We start from the raw sequence: 22,307 nt of genomic DNA, 5'->3' as shown, positions 1-22,307 counted from the left end.
TAAAATTATGTTCTCCTCATGAGCATCTATGCCTCTTTTAATGCATCCCATTATTTTATTTGCCTTTGTAGCAGCTGACTGACACTGGCCACTAAATGTGAGTTTGTCATCCACCCATACACCCAGGTCTTTTTCACTGACTGTTTTGCCCAGTGTTTTACAATTAAGCACATAGTTATATATCTTATTACTTCTACCCAAGTGCATGACCTTACATTTATCCCCATTAAAGCCTATTTGCCATTTATCAGCCCAAGCTTCTAGTTTACATAAGTCATCCTATAATATAAAATTGTCCTCCCCTGTATTGATTACCCTGCAGAGTTTAGTGTCATCTGCAAATATTGAAATTCTGCTCTGTATGCCCCCTACAAGGTCATTAATAAATATGTTAAAAATAAGAGGGCCCAATACTGACCCCTGTGGTACTCCACTGCTAACTGTGACCCAGTCCGAGTGTGATCCATTAATAATCACCCTTTGTTTCCTATCCCTGAGCCAGCTCTTAACCCACTTACTTAAAATATTTATAATAACAAAAATAAAAAAATAGTGACATAAAAATAAAGCCCCTTGTATCTAAAACAAAAGATGGCAAAATTACTTACCGTAAATATACAAACAAAAAAAAAATTAACATTTCTTTAAATGGCATATACAAAAAAAAACACGAAGATGTGAATGGCCTGGTCAGGAATTGGATTAGTGGGCAGGTTATCTTCCTTGATCTGCTGCACTACAGAGATAATTTTTAGAGCACCACATGGACATAGGAAACTGTAGTCTGGAGTCCTGTGCAGAGGTCATTGTGCATAGAAAGGCAGGCGGTGGGCCAGGTCTATAAAGGGCTTGTCCACACGAGATTATAAATCGGACGAATACTATCTGATTTTTTATTGTCTGGCTGCCTCCTGTAGGTGTACACTCACAAAAAAGTGGATGGCGAAGCTCACGTTCGTCCGTTTGTCTATTGGCCCCGTTGGTGCATGCGTCCGGACCCCATTTTGCGGTGGATTTCAGATGTATGCCCCAATAGGGACACAGAACGAAACGTGAAAGCACCCTTAGGTCACAATACAGCATGCGATTTTTACAGATACATTGACTTCTGTAACATAGGAAACGATTAATGGTCCTGTACATTATTAATAGCTGCTGAGTAAAAGAATGGATTGTATACAGATGATAATGAGAAAAAAATCGTCCCACTTTTCTGGATGAGAATTGGACCGACTTTTGACAGTCATGTGACCCCATCCTTACTTATTGTGGGGGATCATGTGTTACCTGTCATTGTAATCTTCTGAATGTGATGATGAAATCACTGGTGAAACCAGATAGCTACAGAATAGAAAGTGAAGAACTGTACAGCAGAAGTGGTTGTCTTATGCAAACCTCACCCAAAAGTGGGCATTTGGAAGGAGCTTAGATGTTATCATTTTGGTAACTTTGGAAACTTTGCATGGAGGCTCATTTATCAAAACTGTTGAAGAAAAAGCTAGCCTTGTGTCCCTAGTAACCAATGAGAACTCGGCTTTCATCTCCTAAATGCTCGTGGATATATGGAAGCTACGCTGTGATTGATTACTGTGGGCAGCAAGGCTGATTTTCTGATCAGAATTCTGCTATGTCCACAGAGACATGTTTTGTGGACGTTCAGGTGAACATTAATGTAGACCTCACTGTAACGTGGCCCCTAGCAGCAGGATTATTCTGTAGGAATGGTGTAATAGGAAGGATAACAATACACATTTATGATCAGGAAAAATCCCAAGACAGCGTAACATTTATTCAAGTAATGTAATCAGCACAGGCACTACTACTTCAATATCATGGAAGCAAATGGTTACGAGGTCACTTTCTTGTAGGTAACTCGTAAGTGTGGAGCCATAACCTGGGTGCTGGTTGCCATGGAGACCGTCTGCTCCAGCTTCCCTTCAGCGGTCAGGCGGAAAGTACGGGAGATCTGCAAAGGAAAGGAGAGTCCTAGCACAGCGTCATGCAAAAGTCAGACAGATTAGCCAGATCCTATTATGTCTATCTATAGTTTGGTAAATCTAATCCAAACAGCAAATCATGCCACATACGTATATGAGGATTATATCGGAGAGCAGATTTGGAAAATACTGTATAATGTTCATAGAACGTCAATTTACCCCACCATCAGTATTCTGCCCAGGTCCCCGGTCTGTATAATAGTGCTGCATCCATTCTACTAATATAGGTCTAACATATGCCTCAATAATCAGGTGTCCTAATGTTTGGTTATTCTTGCTCCCCTCCCCGTTACATGCCGTCCTCTATGTAATCCTACCCCTTGGATTTAGGAAGGGTAAGCTTAGATGTGATTCACTGTGGATTATGCTGCAGATCTACAGCAAATCCAGAGATATCTGCATATGTTGTATGCTTTGAAAAGTCTATGTGTGGGGTTTTAGAACCGCCATTGACCTGGTATGTGCTGTACTTTGCGATTTTCAATGTGGATTCTTATAGTATGTCATAAGTGAGGAAAGCGCACAGTGAAAAGACATACAAAGAAGCAACAGAGGATGCTGCACTTAAAAAAAAAAAAAAAAAAAGAGTATCCAGCACCCCTGTCCTCAACTACCAAAATGTGAGAGATTTCACCAACACCAACTACTTCATTTTGTGACCTCAATTCTTGGCTCCAGTAAAGTTCCTTCGCTCACCCATTTGAAAAGCTTTGCAAACCTGAGACCTCTACAAAGGAGGGTCCGAGGTCTATAATATACCAGGTTCCATTTGCCTTTTCTTCTCCTGACAATCATTCCTACAAATGTCCCAAAAACTCTCATCAGAGAAAATAATTTTGCATGAAGTAGAGATACTGGACTTCAGAGGACTGGGCTATAGTTATTTTCTCTGATGAAGCCTCCTGCAGATTCCTTGGGATATCAGGAAGAATGATTGCCCAGAGAAGCAAATGTGAGCGCTGCCATGAGTCCTGTGTCATGCCAGCAGTAAAGCATCCTGAGACCACTCATGAGTGGGGACTTCTCCTGCATAGAGGGGGCTCACTCGTGATTTTGCCTTAGAACTCTGCAATGAATAAACATTGGGATCTAAAAAATACCTCCAAGAGCAACTTCTCCCAATTATCCAGGAGCAATTTGGTGATGAACAATGCTTTTCCCACCACGATAAAAATCATGTCACAAGGCAAAAGTGATAGCTAAGTGGCTCGGTGAAGAAAACATTGAAATTTTGGGTCAATGGCCAGGAAATTCCCCAGATCTCAATCCAGCTGAAAGCCTGTAGTCAAATCCTCAAAAAGCAGACAGATAAACGAAAACATAGAACTTGTGATAAACTCCAAGTACTGATTTGCCAAGAATGGGCGGTCATCAGTCAGGATTTGGCACAGGAGCCGACATACAGCTGCCAAGGGGAAGGGCAGAAGTCATGAAAAATAAGGATCATCACTGAAAATATTGAGCTTTTCATAAATTTGATGTATTTGTCAATACAAGTATAATACAAAAAAATTGAAATTCTTATAATTGTACTTCAGTAACCATAGAAAAACCATAGAAAGCATCAATGTACAAACTGTGTGTGAAAACTATAACTTGTGTCAGTTTCAAAACTTCTGGCCACGACTGTAGCATTGTATCACATGTGGTACATCAATGACACCTTTTCTCATCACATTAATGTAATCTTACCTGCTGGACATAAGGCTCTTTAGCAAAACTGATTCTGCTTACTGACTGTGAGGTCAGAGTGAGCTGTTCTCCTTCTACCTCGCCTTCTTCCACCTCAACTACACCTGAAAGGTAGAAGATGTACAAATCTTATGGAAGACCAGGGTAAATCTGCAGAAATTCATGTATGAGAAATCTTGATAAGGTTGGTGGCACACATGCAATTTTCATGCAGTTTGAAGTGCAGTGTTTGATGCAGTTTTTGAGCCAAAACCAGAACAGGAGCCAGCATGAAGGAGAAGTAGAAGTTCTTCCTTTATATTTTTAATTCTTTTTTTACCTACTTTTACCTCTGGCAAAATCAAACTGCATCAAAAGCTGAGAGGATTACTCCAGTCTAACACTGGAGACCACTAGTTTCAAAACCAAAGTTTGAAGCAAAGAAGTTATTCCCACACAGAGTATTGATCACACAATGGATGCTTCCATCAGCCCAGTAGACTTTGAATGGAACGGCAATGCCCAAGCTCCATCACTGCCTCCATTCAGACTAATACCATGTAAATGCAGTGAGGAAGAACGAGGGACTCTGTAAAATCGTCCCCCATTTTACTAATTGTTAAGGGATCCCAGCAATCATCCTCTGGATGGGTGATGATTGTCATTATTGGAAATACCTCTTTAAAAGGAACTTGTCAAAAATAAGGGAAATCCAGATGGAGATCAAAACAGACCTTGCTACATACCGTAAGTTAATGGGGGTCTGTGGTTGATCAATCGGTGCATTACAGAGTTACGACTTCGATGGAAGCCCATGACACTTGTGTGAACATAGCTTTAAAATATACTAAATGTATAGCTGTAATATACATCTGTAGGGGCAAAGCTCTTGCTATAAGATTGTGCCTGTGTTGCATAGTCTATATAATGCATGTAGAAGTTTAATTGGAGGATCTAATATTAATAAGTGAATTGGGTATTAAATGAATTCCTGTGCTGTTGGGTCTCTGCGGATATTACCGAAGTTCTGGGCACAAATAAGTGCCACGTGATTAGTCCCAGGCTTCACACGAATGAATCCACATTCTCTGTGCATTGGTTTCCCTGTCTCTGGGTTAGAGGAGCAAAACCTGCAAGACATCATTGGTCTAGTGAGGAATAATGCACTGCCATTAATGCACACATATACTGTATAACATGCAGCAATGACTGCTTACTTTATTGCCATTTTCCTTAAAATTAAGCATTATTCCATGTTTTAAGGGAACCGCCTGTAACCCGTCAGCGATCATGTGTATGCAATACAATAATAATGTGCACTTAAAAGATCATCGTCTCTTCTACTGCATCACTCACGTGAAATTCAACATCGGCTGCCCCACATGTGAGATGACCGCCTCCTCCATGTACCGAAAACAGGGGATCGATGGAAACTCTCCTTCACCAGGGGGATCTGATACCCATGTCCCCAGCATCCAGGCCAGAGGTGCCACAGCCGGGTTCAAGGGAGGAGTACCTGTAAGAGTAAGCCACGTGGGGACTTATAAACCTTATTGTAAATGTATACAACCAACTCTTTGATACAGTCTTACAAATATGTCTCTCCTTCATACTTTGGATTTCTTCCATTGTGGAGAGAGATTGCTAAACCCTAAAGGGATTGTCCACTGTGAAGACACGTGTCATGTGACAGCTGCAGCCATTAGCACCATTAATTAAATCCACAGCGCTGTCCCCATTGGGGCTCACAATCTAGATTCCCTATCAGTATGTCTTTAGAATGTGGGAGTAAACCGGAGAACCCGAAGGAAACCCACCAAACATGGAGGGAACATGCAAACTCCTTGCAGATGTTGTCCTCGGTGGGTTATGAACCCAGGACCCCAGCGCTGGAAGTCCGCAGTGCAAACCACTGAGTTGTAAAACAATGTAAGGGTAGTACCCCCATGCAGCAAGCCCATCTATGAAGCAGAACATAGAGCTCCTTTGTGCAGGCGCCACACTGACAGTCATCCGCTCTATGCATTACATGGAATGCCACTGACGTCACTGATTTCGACTTTAAGTGAAGGCAATAATTGGGAATAGCAGCTGATCACCAGAGTAACAAGGGTGAATGGTACCTGTATTCATATAGAAAAAATCCTGTTGCTCACAAATGTTTAACTACAATTACACCAAAAGCTAACTAAGAATCTTATACAGCCATCTCACAATTTCCTTAGTCCTCTACTGCCTCCTAGTGGTTGTTAAGGTAATCAAACACAATTTACCAAATTTCCACTTCTTTTGCATTAAAAAACAACTCAAAAAGTTTGGCGCTGATAAATTGCTAAATATATATATACTTGATTATAGGGATTTTTCTGATCTGTGAGATGCCACTTACTAAAAGAACAAGGGGACAGATTTATTACTACTGTCCTGAATTTAGACAAGATAAAATGTTAATGAAAAAAAACAAAACATTATTACCAACAAATGGTAAAAAAAAAAAAAAGTTAAGAGATTGTCCAGGATTTAAAAAAAAAAAAGAAAATCCAAGCAATGTAAACAAACAAACAAAAAAACAAAACAATAATAACCTGTTTAATTGTCCTGCAGCAATGGCATCATGTACAGCCATGTGACTGATGCAACCAATCACTGGTATCAGTGGTCTCGTAGAGCATGTTGCTAGCATCACCAGTGATTGGCTGCAGTGGTCACATGAATGTACAGCGGGTCATTGCTGCAGGAAATTAAAGATCAACAGGGACAAAACCAGTCAGTACAATGCTAGTCACCAGTGTGCCAGTGACTGATCTTCCTCAGGTGTGGCACATGGCGCCCTGTGCTGTAATATATGCTCCGCTCTAACACAGCAGACCTTTACCTGCACTGGGATCATTTGCCATTCTCTCCTCTGCAGACAGGAAGTGACGTCAGGCAGGAGCAGTGCATGCTGGGAGATATAGTTTCAGGTTACACTCAGCAGGACATGTAATGTGTGCGAGCTCATGCTGATGACTGAGAACGTATGTGTGCTCTACTGCCAGACGTGAGACAATAGGAAACCGATGCAAACTGTGTAACAGCACAGACTGACACATTCATCAGAATACGACAAGGGGAAAAAGTTATAAAAACTTGTTAAAAACAAACAACAAACACAGGTTACAGGCACTTGATTCACCTGTAGAACTCGTCTGCCCATAAACTGCACCAGGGTAAGTCCTGGTAACACATGGGCAGCACTGACACTTACTTGACCATGCCGCACGATGAATTCCAGTGCGTACAAAAACACCTTTTGGGTATATTGATAACTCGCTTTCTTTTCTGCAAAAAACTTTTACTGTCCCAGCAAAGTGTATAGTCACCTACTCTACCCAGCAATTCAGCACTTGCATCCCTTCAATGGTCGTGGCATTTGTTTTCATGGCGGTAGCACATAACTGCAGTCAATCAGTGGTCATAGTGGTCACATGCTGCAACTACTGGTATCTGTCACGACCCATTACCAGAGGCTCCTTCTCTGTCCCCAACACTAGGAGGCGCCATAACTCGCACTTGCCTTAGCTCCTGAATCCGCCCTCAGTCTGTACAGTTCCCCCACAGAGAGAAGAGGGGGTAGTAGACTACCGCAATACACCAACCAGACTAGCAAGGTAATACGAACAGGGATAACGGAAAATACCAATCGTACGAATGTACACACACTTATAACAGGAATGTGTCGGGAGTAGAGGATAGGGTTAAATCAAAGTATTGTATTTATAGTATTGTTAGACCATTTTACAAATTTGCATAACCCCTTAGCGTGCATGATAATTAATGAATTGATGGCGACTGTGTAAATCAGCTACCGTACTTAAAGTCTCTTGTGGGCTTTAGCTAATATACTAAATACGCTGCTCAAAAAAATGAAGGAAAAACTTGCGCATCACAGTAAAATAAATTAAACTTCATGCTCTACTTTGTCCAGTGTGAAAGCACAGGCAATTGTAAATCAATTTCACCTGATAACAGGAGCACTGGAGAAGCAACAGTAATGCCACCCCCAAAATAGGAATGATTTGTGCAAGTGGGAGCCACATAACATAGCCCTTTCCTTATACTTCCCGACTGATTTAACTCTAATTTTACATGTTGCTACTGTCACATCCGTATGTACCGTGACAAGAGGGTATGCAGTGTCTCCCAGCAGTGCCAAGGGTATGCAACAGACAGAAGGCCACGAGCTGTTACATGATGAGAGCCGAACCGGGCTGTTAAAGGGAACCTGTCACCCCCAAAATCGAAGATGAGCTAAGCCCACCAGCATCAGGGGCTTATCTATAGCATTCTGTAATGCTGTAGATAAGCCCCCGATGTAACCTGAAAGATGAGAAAAAGAGGTTAGATTATACTCACCCAGGGGTGGTCCCGCTGCGGTCCGGTCCGATGGGCGTCGCGGTCCGGTTCGGGGCCTCCCATCTTCTTACGATGACGTCTTCTTCTTGTCTTCACGCTGCGGCTCCGGCGCAGGTGTACTTTGTCTGTCCTGTTGAGGGCAGAGCAAAGTACTGCAGTGTGCAGGTGCCGGGTCTCTCTGACCTTTCCTGGCGCCTGCATCACTAATGCTGGTGGGCTTAGCTCATCTTCGATTTTGGGGTGACAGGTTCCCTTTAAGGAGCAATGACCCCGCAGCAGGGCTGATCTGATCCTCTATGTGAGGAAGTCTGCCAGAGCCCTACAAAATGACCTCCAGGGGGCTACTAGTGTACATGTTTATAGCCAAATTATCGGAAACAGACTCTATGGGGGGGGGGGCATAAGAACCTGAAGTCCCATATTGGGACCCGTACTTAGAGCCCAGCCCTGTGTAGATTACCAGTAAACACCATATATCCTTGGAGGGTCACACAAATCTCCACGAGTAAGACACTGGTATTCTGCTGTTAGGCACAGGGATGAAATCCTCGGAGCTATTGTTAGACGTTACACTGGTGCACTGGCTCCTCAGTTCCTCTCGGTGCGGGACAATGTCCCATATGGCTATAGTGTATAGACAATTTCTGGATTGATGCTATTGACTGACCCTCACTTTCCCCAGACCTGAATCCAACTGAGAACCTCTGGGACATTGTAGTGCCACTTACTGATACCCTGATTGAAGTCTGTAAGGAGATCACCTGGACGCCATCTGCCATCTTATCAGGAGCATGCACAGATGTTGTCAGGAGTGCACACACACACATGGCGGCCATACACAATACTGAGTGATATAATTAGTTTCCATAATAAAATTCATGCAGTATTGATTTGATCTGTCTGTGATTCCAATTATTTCACTTTGATTTTTAGGGTGATTTGGAATCCAGCCCTCAGTTGGTTAAGGGTTTTGGTTTCCAAGAACCACTGTTATGTCATTTTATTCTCAACAAATTATACAATTTCTATCAGTACCGATATTTATCTTGAAACTTTCATTCATTGAGATCTGACGTGTGATCTATGTGATGCCTGAAGCGTGTGCTCAATAGTACATAATGGCGCAATACAATGTGAATGGTGAATACCTACTCATAAAATAAGCAGAGAGATAACATTATAAGATAGTCAGTTCTTCTCACCTTGTTCTTTATGTCCCACCAGGTCACTGTCGGGCTCCTCTCCTCTGAATATATCTGCAAGTTCCTGATTACTGCACTGCTTTGTTTGTCTGGTCGGGGTCTTTTCAATGGAGCAGTCTGAATGTGGGGAATCAAAATTGTCCAAGACCTCTGAACCAGTGTCATGAGAAGGATATTCAGTTTGTATACCTGGGATTGTTTCCTGTGCCCCATACGCAGGTGACTGCAAGACGTCACTGCCACATACCTGAGGAGGAACTGGTTCTATTGAAGCCAACACAGAATCATTGGTTCCAAATGATTGCGCAGAACCTCCTACACTACACAAGATGTCCCCACTGCCATACTCAGGAGATGGTGACTGACGGCCCTTTTCTTCAAGATGTAAATCACGTGGCTGATTGGTTCCTTCTTCCAGTTGATGAAGTGAGGAATCAGAATTTTGTGATATTGGTGTAGCTGAAGACCGACTGTACGAGTGCAGGGAGAAGATAAACTTAGAGGCTATATGATGGCTACATCGACGAAGAAGGCACCCGGTGTCCCTGGTATCAGCATTACTGCTGGCATCACTATTATCTCCAAAATCCCCACTTGACGACACAAGAAGCCTTTTATCTTCTTGAGAATACGGGGATATCCTTTTCCTGAGATGTTTTCTTTTTCCAAGCCACAATATTTGCGGCTCATACGTTCCTTTTCTCTTCACTTCTTTTCCACCTCTGAAGAGGGATGGTACAGCATCTGGCCTGAGAAGAGGGTGCTGATCGGGCATACGGGGGACGAAGCTGTCTTCACTGAAATGTTCGCTGCACAGGAATGAATAGGGGCCCGGAGTCCAGTCACTGCGCTGTATGGCAGCTGTCCACAGGTAGAGGCGGGCAGAGTCTTTCAGTGGAAACCTGGAAGAGAGTAAAGCATTCATCATAAAATGCACACAATAATGTATCACAATATTCTGAAACATAGCTTAATAAAAAGAAAAATCATCAGTAAATGTAAGTCTTTGATTCAGGTCTACTTGTTAAAAATAGTCAGCACATCTCGTTCTGATAAAAGTTGAGTGGCAACCAAAATGGCCACTATCATTACTATACTGTAGGTCTAAAAACCAAGGGGAACAACCCCAGAATCATGTGTCACTAGGATCTGATGTTTAATAAATGTCTTATCTCTAGGACCTCCACTAATTGGGAGTACAGGGGTCTTGTGACCTTCTCTTTGCGATACAATGCGGTTAGTGGAAGCAAATATAATGCATGGGGAGCTGGCCGAATTTGTGAATGGTTTGCCATTGTAGTCTATTGGCGCTACAAAAGAAACGACATCTTCTTGTACCCATGGTTGGTGTAACCCTTTAAGGCTATGTGCACACGATACGGAATTGGTGCGGATCCGCAGCGGATTTCTCCGCGCAGAAACGCTGCAGTTCCGCACAGTGATTTACAGTACAATGTAAATCAATAGGGAAAAAAAAAGCTGTGCTAATGGTGAAGAAAAATCCGTGCGGAAACGCTGGGGATTTAAAAGAAGTGCATGTCACTTCTTTTGTGCAGATCTGCAGCATTTCTGCACCCTTCCATTATAGAAAAATGCAACCTATCAGGACCTTTAGTCACAAAGCAGAGTCCATTGGTAATTAGGGTAGAAAATCCCACCAGTGTTAAAAACAGCAGATAAGTTCTCTGTGGACAAACTCTAAATATGTCACAATGCTTTATGGCACATTAAAGAAGGCCTTTTGCCAAATGTTTTATGTCAAACTTGATGCATGATGTAATAGCGGCTGCAGAGAGCGGAATAAATACATTTTATATATAAGACATTCACAAATCTAATAGTTTGCACCTAATGAGTTAACTTTCATTAAGTCCAATTGGGTGTTAACTCATAGTTTTCACTGGGGACATGTACTTCTTCTCCCTGTCAGATGCCTTCCAATCATAAGCAGGCAGGCACACTCAAGAGAAAGAAGAAGATGCCCACCATAGCTCAGAACACGCTACTACTATGTGAGGAGTATGAAAGACAACCCTGATCCCCTAGTCTAACCTCCTGCATGATTAGAAAATGAGGGGATTTGACCACAGATTATTAATGATGTTTCAGATAAGGTCCCTGCAGACAGTGTGAGAGAGAGGCAGCACAGCTGAAATTAACCGTGTCACATTACAAATGCTTCTATCAGCTCTCCTCCTGTAATAGCACTGTCACCTTTGCTGCACTAGCACTCCCTTCACACTGGATGTTTGGAGATGTGTCAGCAATCACACTTATGTCTGTTGTGCTAACAGTTTTCGTGTTTTTCTCGCGTTTTTTGTGCGTTTTTTTTGCGGATTTTTGCGGAGCTTCCCAACGCAATAATATAGTGGGAAATGCGTTTTTTACCGCGATGCGGTTTTTTCGCGGAAAAAAAGCAACATATGCACAAACATACGCACAAAAATTGCAGAATGCATTCTAAATGGTGGGATGCATATGTATGCATTTTTTATGTGTTTTTATCGCAAAAAAAAAAGTGAGAAAAATGCGAAAAATCCGGAACGTGTGCACACAGCCTAACTTGTACTTGCTGTGCAGTGAGAGCAGAGCCCTCTGTTCTAGTCTACTCCTGTGTGAGATGTAATGACAGCCTGCTCTGATCTCACTTCAGAGCATGTACAACTTGCACATAGGGTTGCCAACCTATTATTCAATTTTTCCTGGACAACTGGACCAAAACTTACGGACGGTCCAAATTTTTTACGGACATTACCACAACCTTTAATAAATCCACACCCCATGAAAAAACTACATCCACTGAGATATGTCCAAAATAATGCAGAGTAAGAGCACATTCTAAGAGTTACACCAAGCAAAAACGATAGGTGAAGTGGCAATGTGCAGTGTATATATACGATAGATAGATAGATAGATAGATAGATAGATAGATAGATAGATAGATAGATAGATAGATAGATAAGACACTGCACAGTAATTCTCAGTAACTGTATTATTCTGTTTGTGTGTGTGTATAATATATACATAGCTCTACACATATATATGCATGCAAAATAATACACTTACTGAGAATTACAGTACTGTGCAGTGTATTTAACCCCTTCCCGACCTGTGACACAGCGTATGCGTCATGAAAGTCGGTGCCAATCCGACCTGTGACGCATATGCTGTGTCACCGAATGATCGCGCTGCTGCAGGTCGGGTGAAAGAGTTAACTGTAATTTCACCCGACCTGTAATTGTGAGGCAGTGACAGGTAGTTTATGCAAGGGTCACTATGTGTCCCCCAGGATGCGCATAGAAGTGTATTTAAGGGAACCTGTCACCCCCAAATTCGAAGATGAGCTAAGCCCACCGGAATCAGGGGCTTATCTACAGCATTCTGGAATGCTGTAGATAAGCCCCCGATGTACCCTAAAAGATGAAAAAAAGAGGTTAGATTATACTCACCCAGGGGCGGTCCCGCTGCGATCCGGGGCCTCCCATCTTCTTACGATGACGTCCTCTTCTTGTCTTCACGCTGCGGCTCTGGCGTACTTTGTCTGCCCTGTTGAGGGCAGAGCAAAGTACTGCAGTGTGCAGGTGCTGGGAAAGGTCAGAGAGGCCCAGCGCCTGCGCACTGCAGTACTTTGCTCTGCCCTCAACAGAGCAGACAAAGTACCCCTGCACCGGAGCTGCAGCGTGAAGACAAGAAGAGGACGTCATCCTATGAAGATGAGAGGCCCCGGACCGGACCACGACGCCCATCGGATTGGACCACCCCCCAGGTGAGTATAATCTAACCTCTTTTTCTCATCTTTCAGGATACATCGGGGGCTTATCTACAGCATTACAGAATTCTGTAGATAAGCCTGTGATGCCGGTGGGCTTAGCTCATCTTCTATTTTGGGGGTGACAGGTTCCCTTTAAGGCCGCTGGAGTGTATTGTAGTCACAGGCATAGCTGTGATTGCCATGCAGAATAAAAGTAAGTGTGGGCTTGGACAAGCCATTTGCCCAAGGCAGATTTAAGAAAACCCGGCATGGGCATTTATTTTTGGAGCAAACTACAGGAGATGGTAGTGGTGCGGTTCGCTCCCTCCAGGCCTGGTCTTACCACAGATTGCATTTAAAAACCCTGCAGTAAAAGGTTCGTTGTGTCAGTCTTGGTTTGCAAACTGCAGAGGAGGTGTCTCTGCAAGGCTCAGCCTGTGTGAAGTAACAAGGAGCCAAGCGAAACCAAAAAGCCTGGCACCCCTCAGCATGACACAGTGGTGCAGTCGCCCACGACAACCGGTCTCGATACGGAGTGTCTTGATTCCCAGATGCGACCTGGAGGATGCCATTTGTTTTCCGTTTGTGAGTATGTTGGACAGTATAGACACTTTGTTTTGAACTTTCCTGTGGTCACTGCCTGTCACACTGCAACAACCCCGCTGCATTACATATGGTTGGAGAATGCGGGTAGTGTGAACTGAGGCATACCCAAAGTTCGCTGCATGTCAGTAATTAAGCCTGCAACGCTACAGCTCAAGAATGCTGACAAGATGGAGGAAATACTTAAGCAGTTGGCCCTCATTCAGCAACGGCAGCAGCAACAGCAGCTGTAGTTCCAGTGGCAATAGCAAGAGCAGCAGCTGCAGTTTCAGCGGCAACAACAAGAGCAACGGCAGCTGGACCAGCACCAACTGCAGCAGCACAATCATCATTAGTAGCAGAAAACTAGCTGATTCTACAGCAGATTGCGACCCTGAGAGAGACGTGTCACCAGCGACCCTTATCCGTTCGGAGACCCGGTTCAAAGTCCGGTCAGCGTTGAGGAACATAAGTCCTGCGGACGATTTTGAGGCTTTCCTCACCATGTTTGAGCGCACAGCAGAGCGGGAGAACTTGCCGATGTCCCAGTGGGCTGAAGTGGTGGCCCCCTTCCTGAAGGAAGATGCCCAGAAGGCCTACCTGACATCAGTCGGGATAATGCACTGGACTAAGAGAAGCTGAGATCCTTGCCCGACTGGGGTTTAATACATATGTGCGGGCTCAGCAGGTGTACCAGTGGTCCTTTGTGGAGTATTGCCCCGCCAGGTGTCAGGCACATGACTTGCTGCAGATGGTAAAAAAAATGGCTTCAGCCGGAGACCTTCACCCCTTTCCAGATGGTAGAGAGGGTGATGGTCGACCGGCTGGTGAGGGCTCTGCCAGCAGCCATACAGCGTTGGGTGGCGCAAGGGGACCCGGGCACTCTGGACCAGGTGGTTGGCCTGGTTGAGCGGTATAAGGCCACTCAGAACTTTATACAAGACATGCTCCACTTGGGCTGTCACGTTGGGCACCGCCAATCCAGGAGCCTGGGAAAATCCACAACCCTCACAACCCTCTGTTGGGGCTAATCAGAACCAAGCCCGTACTGAGGGGGTACCCCGAAGTGAGGGTGACAAAAGTCCCGTTTCCCCTAAACTGGTCCCGAGGTCCATTCGTGCCGCCGCTATTAGGTGTTGGTGGTGCCAAGGGCCTGAATATGTGGCTGCCAACTGCCCCCTGACGGCTGAGCATATGAACTGCGGGTTCATGCGCAGAGTCTCTATATACGCTCAGCCAGTCTGCACTCAACTACAGGCACTGCCGGCAGCGAACCCCAACTGTGCCAGGTACTCGTACCAGACGGAGGATCTCTTGGACTCGGGGAGCTTAGTGACTCTGGTCCATGGGTCACTTGTTGCTGGGGACAACCCCAATGGACAGAAAGTGGGGGTGGTATGCATACATGGGGAACTCCGAGAGTACCCAACCGTGGAGCTTACTTTCTCCACACGGTGTGGAGAAATAAAACGTGGTGGGAGTGGTGGTGAAGACCCTTCCATATGGGACTGTGTTGGGAAGAGACTTGCCCCTATTCTGATCCCTATGGGAGACCAGGTGTCACGGGGTCCTTCTCCGGTATCACACAATCAACAGAGCAAGAGAATAGTGAACAATTCCAAGACCTTTATTTAGGCAAAACACAAAAGGTCCATATATACGATCCATCACACAAAGGATTAAATATTCCAGAACACGAATGCAGTTCAGTTACAGAATAAAAGTCCAACAATCCAGCACAGAGGATAACAGTCCATATTCCCTTATTTCTCTCTGATATGCTCTTCACATCATGGTTCCACATCAGACTGATCTCTGTGTCTCACCTCCCTGATATTTACATGTCTCCCCCCTCATTCACAGGCCAGGAGGGGGAAGGTCTCAGGGGCTCATTGTTTCAACAAGCTAACAACACCATGATAATCAGTAAAATAGAAATATACACAAAAATGATACCCCATAGCATATCACCCCATCACAACCAGGGTTAACTCTCCCAGGGTAAATATTATTCCGGGCACAGAACTCGAAGATCCCGAGTCAGGGATACCTGCCGTAGGTGTGGCCAACCTAGGGACAGAGTGTAACCCCGATAGGTTCCCCTAGAGAGGTCGAGGAAACCCAACGATCCCCGAGCTCCTGGTACGTTCGGGACAGCTCAGCTGCAGGATGCCACTCTGGCCCGGGCCCGAGAAAGGGTGATAGAGATAAATGGAGTGGCTCAGCAACCGGGTGCTAAGGCAGTTTTCCCCCGCATGGCTATCCACCAGGATTTGTTACACAGGGTGGATAAAATCTGGAATGAAGTGGTGGAGCAACTGGTAGTGCCCCAATCCTACAGTCAGGTGGTGCTCAAAATGGCTCACACCCACATGCTGGGAGAGTACTTGGGGGCCAAAAAGACGCAGGAACGCATACCGCAGCGGTTTTTTTTGGCCTGGGGTCTACGCTGAGGTGCAGAGGTATTGTGATACGTGTCCAGAGTGCCAACTAACCTTACCCATCATGAACTACCGGAGTCCATTGGTGCCCCTGCCCATTATAGAGGTACCTTTTGAGCAGATTGCGATGGATCTGGTAGGGCCGATAGTAAAATCCGCCAGAGGCCACAACACATATTAGTGGTCGTAGACTACGCCACCCGGTACCCGGAGGCCTTTCCACTTCGGCGCACCTCGGCTAAGCTTATAGCCGGAGTTGTTTGCCATATTCTGACGCCTAGGGCTACCGAAGGAGATGCTCACTGATAAGGGGACTCCTTTTATGTTCAAAGTGATGAAGGAACTGTGCAAGCTCCTCAAGATAAAGCAGTTGCGCATGTCGGTGTATCATCCCCAGACCGATAGATTAGTTGAGCTCTTCAACAAACCATCAAGTCCATGCTCAAAAAAGGTGGTCTCCAAGGACAGGGGGGATTGGGACATGTTATTGCCCTATCTGATGTTCGCTATCCACGAGCTACCACAGGCTTCCAAGGGTTTCTCTCCTTTGGAGCTATTGTATGGCAGGCATCTGAGGGGGTTGCTGGACGTAGCTAAGGAAATGTGGGACCAGGAGCCAACACCACATAGGAGTGTAATTGAGCATGTGGCAAGTATGCAGGACCGGATTGCGGCAGTCAGGCCCATAATAAAGGAACACCTGATGGATGCCCAGGCCGCACATATTATAAAAGGGCCACGATCAGATCAGATCAGATCCTAAAGTGGGGGATTGGGAGTTAGTGCTAGTACCCATCGTGGACAGAAAATTTATGGCCAAGTGGCAAGGTCCATATTAGGTTCGGGAAAAAGTGAGGGAAGTGAACTACCGAGTTTAGCAGCTTGGGAGAAGAAAACCCCGTCCAATCGTAACAACAGGAAACCCTCTGACACCGGTCAAGGACGAAGCCGAGAGAGAAGTAAAAATAGGAGACACTCTCTCGAAACAGCAGCGTCGAGAGGTTTGGAAATTGGTACAAGAGAATGCAGATGTATTCTCGGAACTACCTGGTCGTACCTCTGTCATCCAGCATGACATTGTCACCGACCAAGGGTAATTGGCAGGTGCCTTTTACGGAGTCGGCAAAGGAAAAAACAGCCTTCATAACACCAGAGGGTCTGTACCACTATGTCATCTTGCCCTCTGGACTACATGGGGCCCCAGCCACCTTCCAGAGGTTGATGAACATAGTGCTAGAACCCCATCGGAAGTATGAGTCAGCGTACTTGGATGACATCATCATCTTTAGTACTTACTGGCATACCCACTTGTCCTGGGTACAAGCGGTAGTAGATTCGCTCAGAGCCGTGGGCTTGACGGCGAATCCCAAGAAATGTGCGATAAGGCTCGAGGAAGCCCGGCACTTGGGATACGTGATCGGCCGTGGGGTTATAAAACCCCAAATTAATAAAATCAAGGCAATTCAGAACCCGACCTGTTACCACCAAACAGGTGAGAGCGTTTCTCAGAATAAACCTGTATTACTGTAGGTTTATACCTAATTTTTCAGGGAAAACAACACCCCTAACCGATCTCCTCAAGGGAAAGAAGTCGGTCATGGTTCGGTGGAACCCCCAGGTGGAGGAAGCGGACCAATCCATGAATGTGGCGCTGTGCCGACAGCCCATCCTCATTAGCCCCAACTTCCAGAAACGCTTCATCGTGTAGAAGACGGATGCCTCTAACGTGGGCCTAGGAGCCATCCTGTTGCAGGTGGTGAACAGAGAGGAACATCTGGTCACCTACCTAAGTAGGAAACTCACCCCGGCCGAGAAAAATTATAGCGTAGTGGAGAAGGAGTGCCTGGCCATTAAGTGGGCCTTGGAGTCCCTACACTATTACTTGCTCGGTCGACCGTTTCAATTGGTGACGGATCATTCGCCTTTGGTCTGGGTGAGGAATGCCAAGGATAGGAATGCTCGGGTCACCAGATGGTTTCTCTCTCTGCAGAATTTTAATTTCACTGTGGAGCATCGGGAAGGAAGTCGCAGGGAAATGAGGATGCCCAGTCACGGGGCCACTGTATGGTGACAAATGTTCAACCTCACAAGTTTGAACACAAGGGTGGTTAGTGGGGGGTATGTGAGGCAGTGACAGGTATGATATACGAGGGTCGCTATGTGTACACTAAGCATATTAAGGCCACTGGAGTGCACTGCAGTCACCGATATAGCTGTGGTTGCAATGCAGAATAAAAGTGTGGTCTTAGACAAGTTATTTGCCATGCCAGAGGGCAGGTCTTGGCCTAAGACGTTACTCAGGAAAGGCACATGGACAAGTCACTGTGGGACAGGAGATGTTGGAGATTTGTAACAGTTAATAAGGCTCGGCTGAAATATGGGATGCCCTGAAAAGAAGAAACGCAAAGCAACCATGCAGGGTCTATGCTTCTTCCTCTCTCAGAATATGCTCCACCAACAATCACCAGCTCAGACCATCTCATTGCTTCCAATCCATTTGATGATGGACATAGTATATCCCCTCTTTCAGGGTACACTTACTTTGGAAAACCAAGATAGACCAACAATGAAGCATTTAACACTTTTAAGGTCGCTTCGGAATGGTGGCTCACAAAGCTTTAGAGATCAGCCACTATATTTTCCAAAAGAAATTAGAAGTATGTCCCCGGGGAGAACATTCTCATTCAGCAAAATTCAGGAAAAATGGCCTTTCGAAAATGAGTCACACGAGATACAAGCTTCCTGTGCATAAATTTACAGACGGTTGGCAACCCAGCTTGCACATGGTTAGACCGGGGGATCTAATTGTCTATCCTATAGCTCACACACTGAGAGACCTGCTCTAGGCTACTTTCACACTAGCGTCGTGTGACGTATGTACGTAAGCTATGGTGGGTGGGGGGGTTCTTTTTTTCCTGGGTGTTGCTGCCTGCCTATGATTGGTCAGCAGCATACAGGGAGAAGTACACGCCCCTAGTGAAAACTATCTGATAACACCCACTGTGACTTGGCAAAAGTTAACTCATTAGGTGTCAAATACTTTGACAGCTATTATCTCCACAACAGAGAAACAGAACTAAAAAAAACGAATAATATATATATTTCTCTCTGCAGACACTATGGCATCATGTGTTCAGCTCAACATGAAGATTTGGTAAAAGATCCTGATTAAAGAGGGTATCCCATAACACTAGGATCACTGTATATTTTGTGGTGGTCCAACCCCGGGACCCCCCACTGATCCTGAGAATGAGGAAGATACGTGAAATAAAGTGGGTGTTGCATAATGTTTTATATAAATTGACAACTTTAAATGTTATCAGAACTAGTGTGAGTATAAAGTGGAGCAGTTGCCCAGGACAACCTGGCGCCCTGTTAACACTACAGCTCGACCACCTGCCCTACCACACTGCTTACTTTCTACATCCATTGCATTATTTACACAACTTAGTTGAAACTACAAATCCCAGCATGAAACTACAAATCCCAGCATGCCCTGCTCCAGGTCTTCCGTACAACAGCTGACAGCAGCAGGCGGCTGCCATACAATTAATACCAGACAGAAGCCAGCCAGGCCGGTACCTGTGGAAGGAAATAGCCCCTCTCTGCCCCTTCCCTTGCCGGTTCGTGCAGTTCGGTGCTGCACAGCATATCACCATGACAGCGCCTTTCGTGTTCCGTACAAGATGGCGGCGCCCTTCTCCCTGCCGTACGGAATGAAGATGGCTTCTACAATCCGTGCGCTTCCTCCTGCTCCGCTGTAGCACCCGGAGGTCTATGTGTTATCAGGCCATATACACGGTGCCGCCTGTTTCCGTACAGCAGTATGTCAGCCTCCACATAGCAGCCTCACTTCCGGGTTTGTATACGCTCCAAGCAGCTTACAACAAGCTCACTTCTGATTGGTGGGTTTCGTATCAGCTGATCGAGTGTTTGTCGCTAGGGTAGGTTGTCTTGCTGCCCTATGAGTGGGTGAGAGGAAAGGAATGATGGACGCAGGTGAGTTCAGCATTGCATTGTCGGCTCGTGGTCTTACCTGTCTTGTAGCCGCAGTGTACACGAACGTGTATGAGGACCGCCGGGGTGAGCGGGGACAAGGCCGCGGCAGCCGGGTGTGTGTGTGCCCGCTATTTCCTGGCCAGGCCTATTGTCTATTACACAGCGATAGGGCAGCGATATTCCCAGTGTATGAGCCCTGTGAGACATTACCCTGCGCAGCGCCCCCTTGTGGCCACAGGGAGTACGGACTCCAGATGCTCCTGGTGACAGGCAGGGTCTGTACACTGCAGACAATGATGGGCAAGGGCAGGCTGGCCGTGACCTGGAGCGCTGAGGGGCCTGTGGGCTCACTGTTCACCGGTGTCACCTGCAGCCCAATGTTATGGGGGGTTATGGCGACACCTCTGTTACACGACAATGGCACATTGATTGCTAAAATCTATTTTTTTTATGCGGCTGACATTCAGGAATCAAAAGGTTTTTTACGGGATGTCATCACTTTTGTTTTCAATATGGTGCATAAAAAATAAGTATTATAGTTTTTGTTGGCATGAGGAGACTGAAAAATTGAGCTATTCTGTTTGCTTATTATAAATAACTAGATGGTGTCCCGATTCTAACGCATCGGGTATTCTAGAATATGTATAGTAGTATATAGCACAGCCCACGCAGTATATAGCACAGCCCACGCAGTATATAGCACAGCCCACGCAGTATATAGCACAGCCCACGCAGTATATAGCACAGCCCACGCAGTATATAGCACAGCCCACGCAGTATATAGCACAGCCCACGCAGTATATAGCACAGCCCACGCAGCGTATAGCACAGCCCACGCAGCGTATAACACAGCCCACGCAACATATTGCCCAGCCACGTAGCATATAGCACAGGCCACGCAGCATATAGCACAGGCCACGCAGCATATAGCACAGGCCACGCAGCATATAGCACAGGCCACGCAGCATATCACTCAGGCCACGCAGCATATCACTCAGGCCACGCAGCATATCACTCAGGCCACGCAGCATATCACTCAGGCCACGCAGCATATCACTCAGGCCACGCAGTATATCACACAGAGACATAGTATATAGCACAGCCCATGTACTACATAACACAGCCCATGTAGTATATAACAGCCCATGTAGTATATAGCACAGAGACGTAGTATATAGCACCGCCCATGTAGTATATAACACAGCCACGTAGTATCTAGCACAGCCCACGCAGTATCTAGCACAGCCCACGCAGTATCTAGCACAGCCCACGCAGTATCTAGCACAGCCCACACAGCGTATAACACAGCCCACGCAGCATATAGCACAGGCCACGTAGCATATAGCACAGGCCACGTAGCATATAGCACAGGCCACGTAGCATATAGCTGGTTGCGGCCAGCCACCATATCAGTGACGCGGGATTTCCGTGACAGACAAACAGACGGAAGTGACCGTTAGACGATTATATAGATAGATGTATTACACATACTCCTACAAGTCATTATGAATACCTAAATACCATATATGCATTTATTTAACGCTTTTTCATATTAAAATAACTTTTTATGGAAATTGTTGCTTTGTTATATATATATATATATATATATATATATACAGTTAGGTCCATATATATTTGGACACAGACAACATTTTTCTAGTTTTGGTTATAGACAATACCACAATGAATTTTAAACAAAACAATTCAGATGCAGTTGAAGTTCAGACTTTCAGCTTTCATTTGAGGGTATCCACATTAAAATTGGATGAAGGGTTTAGGAGTTTCAACTCCTTAACATGTGCCACCCTGTTTTTAAAGGGACCAAAAGTAATTGAACAGATTAAATAATTTTAAATAAAATGTTCATTTCTAGTACTTGGTTGAAAACCCTTTGTTGGCAATGACAGCCTGAAGTCTTGACCTCATGGACATCACCAGACGCTGTGTTTCCTCCTTTTTGATGCTCTGCCAGGCCTTCACTGCGGTGGTTTTCAGTTGCTGTTTGGTTGTGGGCCTTTCTGTCTGAAGTTTAGTCTTTAACAAGTGAAATGCATGCTCAATTGGGTTGAGATCAGGTGACTGACTTGGCCATTCAAGAATATTCCACTTCTTTGCTTTAATAAACTCCTGGGTTGCTTTGGCTTTATGTTTTGGGTCATTGTCCATCTGTAGTATGAAATGACGACCAATCAGTTTGGCTGCATTTGGCTGGATCTGAGCACACAGTATGGCTCTGAATACCTCAGAATTCATTCGGCTGCTTCTGTCC

At 45.3% G+C, this 22,307-nt stretch overlaps 2 protein-coding genes across 9 annotated transcripts in view; one reads left to right on the top strand and one right to left on the bottom strand.

Moving 5' to 3' along the window:
* Positions 1-1,751: 1,751 nt before the first annotated feature.
* On the bottom strand, positions 1,752-20,317 carry THAP4 (THAP domain containing 4). Of its 5 annotated transcripts, none has more exons than XM_077290964.1 (6): positions 20,076-20,317; positions 9,266-10,167; positions 5,025-5,184; positions 4,689-4,798; positions 3,690-3,793; positions 1,752-1,966 (listed from the first exon to the last, which is right to left on the bottom strand). In XM_077290964.1, exons 1-6 carry the CDS (start codon positions 20,243-20,245, stop codon positions 1,847-1,849), a joined length of 1,566 nt encoding a protein of 521 aa, XP_077147079.1. In that variant the 5' UTR covers positions 20,246-20,317; the 3' UTR covers positions 1,752-1,846. The 5 variants fall into 5 exon arrangements, with proteins under 5 accessions (XP_077147079.1, XP_077147082.1, XP_077147080.1 ...); XM_077290967.1 differs by lacking the exon at positions 20,076-20,317 and adding an exon at positions 19,723-19,873; XM_077290965.1 differs by lacking the exon at positions 20,076-20,317 and adding an exon at positions 19,622-19,751.
* Positions 19,765-22,307, top strand: part of ATG4B (autophagy related 4B cysteine peptidase) — a 53,310-nt gene continuing 50,767 nt past the window's right edge. The window contains exon 1 of one of the 4 annotated variants that reach the window (XM_077290970.1): positions 19,765-19,898. In XM_077290970.1, coding sequence (XP_077147085.1) covers positions 19,817-19,898 — 82 coding nt within the window. In that variant the 5' untranslated portion in view covers positions 19,765-19,816. The other 3 variants (XM_077290971.1, XM_077290972.1, XM_077290973.1) reach the window with 3 other exon arrangements.

The sequence above is a fragment of the Ranitomeya variabilis genome, chromosome 2, assembly GCF_051348905.1.
Source record: "Ranitomeya variabilis isolate aRanVar5 chromosome 2, aRanVar5.hap1, whole genome shotgun sequence".
NCBI lineage: Eukaryota > Metazoa > Chordata > Amphibia > Anura > Dendrobatidae > Ranitomeya > Ranitomeya variabilis.
The sequence above is the reverse complement of the archived record's forward strand: the minus strand, read 5'-3'. Positions and strand labels throughout refer to the sequence as shown.

Bases quoted from the DNA above. Each gene is read 5' to 3' on its own strand.
- THAP4 (XM_077290964.1), bottom strand. From the start codon at position 20,245: ATGTCTCACAGGGCTCATACACTGGGAATATCGCTGCCCTATCGCTGT. The intron at 10,168-20,075 runs GTAAGACCACGA...ACTCTCTTCCAG, and splicing joins ACACTGCGGCTACAAGACAG to GTTTCCACTGAAAGACTCTG. The intron at 4,799-5,024 runs GTGAGTGATGCA...GATGTCTTGCAG, and splicing joins CAGCCGATGTTGAATTTCAC to GTTTTGCTCCTCTAACCCAG.